We start from the raw sequence: 8,902 nt of genomic DNA on the forward strand, positions 1-8,902 counted from the left end.
TGAAACAACTTATCCTGTCCTAACCCTCTTCTATCTCTCTCTCTCTCTGTCTCTCTCTCCGTCTGTCTCTGCCGCCGTTCCCCCTTTCGTTCTCTCTCTCTGTCTCTCACTCTCTCTGTCCCTCTCTCCTTTGCTGTTGTGTGCTTGTTTTTCTCTCTCACACACTCTCTTCCTCTGTCTCTCTGTTTTTCAGGTTCTTTCGCACACACACACACATTCTCTCTCTCTTTTTCTCTATCTCTCTCTCTACTCCAATAAAAGTTTCGGAGCCAGTCTTTGAGAGCAGAACAAAACCAGGGGAGTGGTGAGTTGCCAGCTCGTTGAGTGCCAGGGGGGCTACGGCCCTTGCATGCCAATGCTGACTGGAAGAGCAGGGGCTCCAAGTGGGGGGAACCCTTCCTCTGCGGTCGAGCCTCCTACCCAGAAGCCCTCAATGAAAGCACTCACTCACACATGAAGGGATCACACACACGCACATATACACATAACACACAAAGCTCAACATGCTCACTGCACATGTAGAGGAACATGCGCACACATACACATGAACACACATAAACAAAGCCACGCTCTCTCTCTCTCACACACACACACTCTCTCTCTCTCTCTCTCACACACACACACACACACACACACACACACACACACACACAATAATGACTGCTACAGAGAGCAGCGTGACTTAGACCTTGTGTGAATAAGGTCCTTATAGGGGCACCTCTTTCATCTCTTCTCAGCACCCCGTTGCTGGCAGACTCTACTCACACACACACACTCAGGCTCTACTCACATACACATACACACACACACACACACACACACACACACACTCAGGCCCTACTCACACAAAACAGCGCTGTAAATCAAGACGTCTGACAGAGCTTTAGAGACACACAAGAAAGTGGGCCGTGGGCTGGGTCACAGCCTGCAGCTACGGTCCGAGCGTTTCCCCACATTTCACACCAGCCCTGCTCAAATAAGCCCTGCAGCAGGCCCAGTGCAGATGGGATTTCCTCCGTGTGAACGGCTCCGGTCTAAAGGGACAGCCTCGCCTCAACGCTCCCCTGCACCCGTGCTGGAACCCACAGGGAATTGGAGGGAAGGCGCAGTTCTGCTGGGGGCCAAAAGTTTTTCCAATTGGATGGACGCCCGTCTCTGCAATAATTGGGTTTGGTCACTTCAGTGAGTGAGTGTATGGTCAGGTGAGAAGGGTGACGGTGTGGGTGTAGGACATGGGAACCGTTAGATGGCTGTGGGAATGTGTGTGTGGGTGTGTGTGTGTTGGTGTGTGTGTGTGTGTGTGGCTGCGTGTGTGTGTGTGTGTGTGTGTGTGTGTGTGTGTGTGTGTGTGTGTGTGTGTGTGTGTGTGTGTGTGTGTGTGTGTGTGTGTGTGTGTGTGTGTGTGTGTGTGTGGTGTGTGTGTGTGTGTGTGTGTGGTGTGTGGGGGGAGGGGCAGAGGCTCCTTCTGAGTGTTCATCATTCAGATTCTTTGCACAGCAGTACAGTTTCAGCTCAGTGTCGCCCCTTAAGCTGTTGTTACCATGGATACCTACTCAACAACGCAGTCCCTTCTATCCCTCCCCAATTCCTCTGGCCTGTGAACTGAACTCAAGGAGGAGAAACTGCACGCACACATACACACACACACACACACACACACACACACACACACACCACATATATATACTGTATACACAGTCAAACACACACACAAACACCACACATATATATATTTACACAGTCAAACACTCTCACACACACACATAAACACATATACACAGTAAAATGCACACAAACACACATATATACAGATACCCTTTCTCTCTTGCTCTCTCCCTTTAATTTATTACGTAAAACTGCTTGGTTGTTTTCTCAGCAATTACAGTTTTACCTGATGTATTCAACCCAGTAGGCCATCTAACATGTCTATGTTAGGGAAATATCTAAAAGCAGGAGGGGGTATGATTATCAAATCCACTCCACCGGGACCTTCCAGCTGTTATAATGGAATGGAATATGACTTTGTAATGTAGCCTTGAATCCGAGGCTGGTCACATCATCATAAATATCACATAAGTGTTCACACCTATTACAAATGTGTGTCTGCAGCCTATACTGCTGGAGGTCTCCCTGTCAAGAGACTTTTCCTTCACGTCTCATGTCCTACAGTGGGATGTCACGCAGAGTTCAGCAGGTGAGAATGAACACACACATAGGTGCTGGTGCAACTGAGACACATAACCTTGAACCTAATATATTTTATACATCTGCACAATCCTATACATTTGCACATTCTGTGCAGTGTTGTTGAACATTCCTGAGGGGTTGCATGCAGAAAGTGGCTAGAGAGAGAGAGCACAGAAACCCCACCTCCTCAGATTCCTGTTGACACTGGGTAAACTGAAGACAATCCCTGGCCTGTTTACTGGAGGGAGACAGCACAAGCTCTCATTCTCTCCTGATCCCCCTTTCCCCACTGGTAAACCCCATGTCTGTGCCTGATTCCCCCTCTTTCTATCTGTCTGTCTTCCCCTCTCTCTATCTGTCTGTCTCCCCCTCTCTCTATGTGTCTGTCTTCCCCTCTCTCTATCTGTCTGTCTCCCCCTCTTTCTATCTGTCTGTCTTCCCCTCTCTCTATGTGTCTGTCTCCCCCTCTTTCTATCTGTCTGTCTTCCCCTCTCTCTATCTGTCTGTCTCCCCCTCTTTCTATCTGTCTGTCTTCCCCTCTCTCTATCTGTCTGTCTCCCCCTCTCTCTATGTGTCTGTCTTCCCCTCTCTCTATCTGTCTGTCTCCCCCTCTTTCTATCTGTCTGTCTTCCCCTCTCTCTATGTGTCTGTCTTCCCCTCTCTCTATCTGTCTGTCTCCCCCTCTCTCTATCTGTCTGTCTCCCCCTCTTTCTATCTGTCTGTCTTCCCCTCTCTCTATCTGTCTGTCTTCCCCTCTTTCTATCTGTCTGTCTTCCCCTCTCTCTATCTGTCTGTCTTCCCCTCTCTCTATCTGTCTGACTCCCCCTCTCTCTTTCTGTCTGTCTCCCCCTCTCTCTATCTGTCTGTCTCCCCCCTCTATCTATCTGTCTGTCTTCCCCTCTCTCTATCTGTCTGTCTCCCCCTCTCTCTTTCTATCTGTCTGACTCCCCCTCTTTCTATCTGTCTGTTTCCCCCTCTATCTATCTGTCTGACTCCCCCTCTCTCTTTCTGTCTGTCTGTCTCCCCCCTCTTTCAATCTGTCTGTCTCCCTCTTTCTATCTGTCTGTCTCCCCCTCTCTCGATCTGCCTGTCTCCTCTCTCTCTCTAACTGTATGTCTCTCCCCTCTCTCTAATTGTCTCCCTCCCTCCCTCTCTCTCTCTCTCTCTCTCTATCTGTCTAGCTCCTCCCTCTCTCTCTCTCTCTCTCACTGTCTGGCTCCTCCCTCTCTCTCTCTCTCTCTCTCTCTTTCTCTCTCACTCTGTCTGTTTATCTCGTCCCGTCTGGCTTCCTCTCATGGGGGCGGTCGGCACTCCCATAGTTCTTTCACTCCCTCTTCTCTCTTTCTCACTCTTCCTCATCCAATCTTTCTCCTCTCACTCTCCTCTCTCTCTTCCTCTTCACATCTTTCTCTCTCACTTGTGGGTTGGCTGGCACCTCCACATCTATATACCTCTCCTCTCTCTGTTTGTCTTTGTATTCCCTCTGTTCTCTCTCTCCCTTTATCTGCATGTAGAGCCTATCCCTTTGTATGTGTACCTTTTCATCTGCACACTGTGGATTAAGCAGAGACGCTGAAAACCAACAACAAAGCTTCACCAAGTAGAATGTGAATCTCCTCACCACTAGGCAAACACACAGCACACAGTGAGGACTGGCTCCAATCCACGGCCAAAGGATGCCCAACACATTCCCTTACCTTAAAAAAAACACATTTATATGACCTCATAACACTCTTTGAAAGTAAGGCTGTGTGCTGGATTTGAAATCTTTAGAAATCTTGCCAGGGTTTGGGATTAAATTAAGCCTCTGTCTCTGCTCTCATCCAAAAGAACTGCAGGCAGTGTGTACTGAACTATCACAGAACAAAACAAGTGTTCCTGGACTTGGTGAGTGTGAAGGAGAGAAAGGAACATGGATTCAGGCAGACTTGCTAATGAGCTTGAATGTTTTTCTGCCTTCCACGTCCTAAAGTGCCAGAAGATATTTTTTTTATGTGTGAGATGGCGCAATAAAAAACAACAAATTTCAGGACTGGTTTTCCAAACATGATTCATACATATATAATCAATTTGCAGTAATCTCTTTTTTTACAGAGTCAGATATTCAGTCACAAAGAACATGACATTAAGAGAGGTCAGTCTGTTTGCACAAATGCCATGGCAATGGACACACATCAGAGCACTGATCTAAGATCTGATATGTACTAGGTGAATCTCTTCAAGCGTGGACCTGGAATGAGATCACTGTTTCACAGCACATGTAGACATGATCAAAACGCCATGCTCATTTAAAATCTCCCCCCACACCCCCAACACACACACACACACACACACACACACTCACACACAACCACAAACATACACACACACACACACACACACACACACACACACACACGTACAACCAAAACAACAAGCTCTTTTTGAGACACAGAAGTACAAAGAAAGTTACAAACACCCACATGCATCTTTACACCAGAGCAAGTACAGACTGTTCCCTGTTTGTCCATTGGGGTCTGAGACACACTGCTGATACTGTACAATAACTTACAAGGGGAGTCAGCACTCCCTGGCATTATTTGTGGACTCTATTTACAAGTCAATGAAATCAAGGTCCATTTAGATACCTATTCTTGCCAACATGTGGGTTTGCACACACATGAACTGTCTATGAATGAACTATGAATGATATCAGCGACTGCACCAATGAATTGAAGAAGCAGGTTGTGTTCTTTGTTAAACAGATGCGGGTTCCATGGTTCATGGACTGCTTGGTAATGATCTGTACAGTACAGTGTTGTAGCCAAGGAAGGGTCTTCATCTGAAAGATCCAGGTAGTACCGAGATCCTAACAAACTGAAGTGTTCCCTAAAGTTGGAATGTTCTGGGCCTCCTTGGAGAGTGGAAAACTAAACTGGCATTCTGTGATTTCTTGTGTGTCTACTGCTTGAAGTCTCTCAGGGTACTGTACATACTTTTACACTGGCGTCACCTGAGCCATACACACACACACACACACACACACACACACACACACACACACACACACCATCCATACATACATACCTCAATCACACCAGCAACACAATTTCAAGAGACAATATTTATATTTATATTAATATTCTGAAATATATTACTGGCAGCATCCAGTCAGATCCATTTGATCACTTGCTTTGTACACAAGTTAAATTTTTTTGTACATCATTCAAATGTTTCTGCTAAAAATAACAATTTTCCTTTTCTATTTGTCACTACTATTTTGTGATTATTGCAGAAGCAACAACTCTAGACGCTGGCGCAGTGGTTCAGTCTGTGCATGGAATGGCATTCATGTGACCCCCGTCACTCTCCAGAGGGGTGGCTCCAGTCTGCAGACTCCTCTCTCCTGTGGTCATGATTGGTCCTCAGTTCAGAGCGCCCCCGCTGCTCCTGACAGGCGTGTCTGTTGCTTGGCGTCTGTTATGAAACCTCACACTCTGTGATGGAAGAGCGGGATGGAGCGATTGCAAGAGAAGAATCCCTCTTCCACCCTTCCTGAGTCTGGAGGGTCTTTAGACAACGGAGCCTTTGGAGGAGGAGAGGTGGATGGATTGGATCCGTGTGGCCAGATTGCGCTCCAGGTCCTGGAGGACGTCGAAGGTGGTGTTCTCAGCCGGAGGGTCGTAGAGCAGCTGCTTGAAAGGCTCAAGCTCAATCAGGACCGCCATGTTCTTCAGGAAGTAGCCCTCGATGTAGGCTGACAGCTCCTGTGCCTCCAGGAACTGATGGGGAGAAGAGATGAGTGTGTCAGGGAGAGAGAAGGACAAGGACCTCCCTGCACCCACACCCACACAGACACCCACACCCACACCAACAGACATACACACACACCTACCTATACACACACACACACACACACACACACACACACGTACTCACTTTGGCATGATTGTAAATCTCCACACAGGTTTCTGTATTGATGTTTTTGGAACAGATGATCTCACAGTGTCTCTGGAGCGCCTCCAGCTGGAAGAACTTGGCAGCAGACAGGAGCTGAGAGGGGACACACACACACACACAGAGACACACACACACACACAGACACACACACACACAGAGACACACACACACACAGAGACACACACACACACACACAAACACACACACACTCACACAAAAACACACTCACTACCGTCAGAGCTTCAGTCATAGCACTGAAGATACCATCCTGTACTCCATAAACATTCACTTCTCATCTGATCTTTGTGTGTTCCCACCAGCTCCACGTTCACATTAGATTTAATCAGTGACCGAGAGATCTGTTTCAGGGTTGCCAACCAGGGTCCTGATGTGCCTGGTAGGGAGCAAGGAATTCCCCAACAGGTGTTATTTGCAGAAGGAGACCAGAGGCAACACTGCAAGATGTGGAGTGCTGAGTGAGTGATGGAGTGATATAGAGGAGGAGAGAAGGATGTGGAGTGCTGAGTGAGTGATGGAGTGATATAGAGGAGGAGAGAAGGATGTGGAGTGCTGAGTGAGTGATGGAGTGATATAGAGGAGGAGAGAAGGATGTGGAGTGCTGAGTGAGTGATGGAGTGATAAAGAGGAGGAGAGAAGGATGTGGAGTGCTGAATGAGTGATGGAGTGATATAAAGGTGGAATAAAGCAGTGCTTGAACATCTCATGGAACAAGAAGAGCCAGCAGTGATAGCAGTGATAGCAGTGATAGCAGTGATAGCGCTGTACTCATGCAGCCTGTCAGGACAAGGCATGGGGTAGCAGGAGATCTCAGGGAGAGTGACAACACTATGGGTTTAACACTGTGCACTGCAGGGCTGCTCCACTGATGAATGGGGCTTTGAGAGGAAGCAGTATCAATGTAGGACCTCACCTCCATGATCTCTGTGTTTCTGATGTGCAGGGCATCAGTTCCTCCACAGTACAGGTACTGCATCACCAGCTGCAAAACAGGTCACCGTCAGTCACTCATACACACAATAAACAGCCAGTCTTTACAAAAGAAGGACATGTTTGTTGGATTTATTTGTTTCGGGTATCTGTATCTGTTTGGGGCGACAGTGGTACAGGAGGTAGAGAAGTCGTTTAGTAATCAGAAGGTTGCTAGTTCGATTACCTGTCGAAGAGTCCTTAGGCAAGACACTGAACCCCTAAGTGCTCCTGATGTGCAGTGTGCCATCAGTGTATAATGTAAAAAATTGTAAGTCGCTTTGGATAAATGCGTCTGCTAAATTACTCAATGTAAATGTTTCTTAGATTGGTCCTTTATTGTGTCTTGTGCAAAGGAAGATTAAGTTTGAAATTACAAATGAGCCTTTCCCATTATATGCATCAGAACTGCAAAACATTGAGCTTGATAGAAAAGGAACTTTGTGAAGTTCTTAACAACCATCGCCACTTTAGAGTTTTTAGGGTTCAACTAATGGTTGGAAACTGCTGTGCAGACTCTAAACTTACAGCAGAGAACATGTAAAAAGCCTTTTTGCCTTTTTCACACTTTAGCGTTGCACCCCTGCTGTGTTTGAGGGAGCCCAAGCAGGAGGTCCCCACTGTAACTGCTGAAGAGAACAGTGGAAATGCCACGCTGCTCCGTGTGGCTGGATGAGAAAGTGCACAGCCTGCTGTGCTACAGCTGTGTGGGAGGGTAACAAAGTGTGCTCAAAAAATTGCATTGATCTTTCAGTCTCTAAATGCATGTGTGTGTGTGTGTGTGTGTGTGTGTGTGTGTGTGTGTGTGTGTGTGTGTGTGTGTGTGTGTACGTGAATGAGTGTGTGTGTGTGTCCGTGTACGTGAATCAGAGTGTGTGTGTGTGTCTGTGTGTCTGTGTGTCTGTGTGAATGAGTGTGTGTGGCATATTCAAGCCTACTGTGAGAGATTTGATTGCAGTGTCGCACCGCTGTGCCACAAAGCTGCCTGCTGCAGACTTGTGATTATGTTTGCCTTCCTGTCACACTCAAACCTTTCTCCCACGCAGAGTCTTGTCAGAAAGGCAGCCGCGGATGCACTACAACTCCATAAACTCTTTCTTTCTCTACGGCCATTTTCTGTCCAGAACATTCCGATGGCACAGTGCACACCCATTCAAGTACAGACAGTGGAGAGCTCTTGTCAGAGGACAGAGGCACCAGACAAAACTCCAGACAAAGAACCCCACTTTCTCGACGCTAGTTTCAGGACAGGGGTGCCCTGCCATGGGCCTCTGCTGCCCTCTCATGTCTAAATGGAAACGGCTCTATCTTCTCACTCCCACATTCACATGAATGACAGACATCTTGTTAGGGTAAGCCATGGCTGCCTGAGGAGAGACCAGTAATGTGGCTCACCTGGAAGATGTTGTACTTCACATGGCTGATCTCAATGCAGGTGTTCTCCCCGGCGGGCCTGTTCATCAGGAGAGACTTGAATCTGAGGGGGGAGGGGATGAGGAAGAGGAAGAGAGAGAAGGGCAGACAAACAGACGTGTTTAAATAGGCTTGTTTGAATCCGAGGTTCTGTCCAACAACTGGCCATGACAAAAGAAGAGGTCATTTATGTGAGTTCAGACAAATATCACAGAAACATATCACAGAAACATATCACAGAAACACATCACAGAAACATATCACAGAAACATATCACAGAAACATATCACAGAAACATATCACAGAAACATATCACAGAAACATATCACAGAAACATATCACAGAAACATATCACAGAAACATATCACAGACAAAT

At 47.0% G+C, this 8,902-nt stretch overlaps 1 protein-coding gene across 2 annotated transcripts in view; it reads right to left on the minus strand.

Moving 5' to 3' along the window:
• Window positions 1–5,692: 5,692 nt before the first annotated feature.
• Window positions 5,693–8,902, minus strand: part of btbd11b (BTB (POZ) domain containing 11b) — a gene marked incomplete at its 5' end in the record, with an annotated part of 83,441 nt that continues 80,231 nt past the window's right edge. For both annotated transcript variants that reach the window (XM_080841656.1, XM_080841655.1), the window contains 4 exons: window positions 5,693–5,948; window positions 6,106–6,219; window positions 7,058–7,126; window positions 8,509–8,590. In XM_080841656.1, the coding sequence (XP_080697782.1) occupies window positions 5,739–5,948; window positions 6,106–6,219; window positions 7,058–7,126; window positions 8,509–8,590 (475 nt within the window). In that variant the 3' untranslated portion in view covers window positions 5,693–5,738. The remainder of the gene's footprint in view (window positions 5,949–6,105; window positions 6,220–7,057; window positions 7,127–8,508; window positions 8,591–8,902) is intronic.

This window comes from Sprattus sprattus, assembly GCF_963457725.1.
Source record: "Sprattus sprattus genome assembly, chromosome: 7".
Taxonomy (NCBI): Eukaryota; Metazoa; Chordata; class Actinopteri; order Clupeiformes; family Clupeidae; genus Sprattus; species Sprattus sprattus.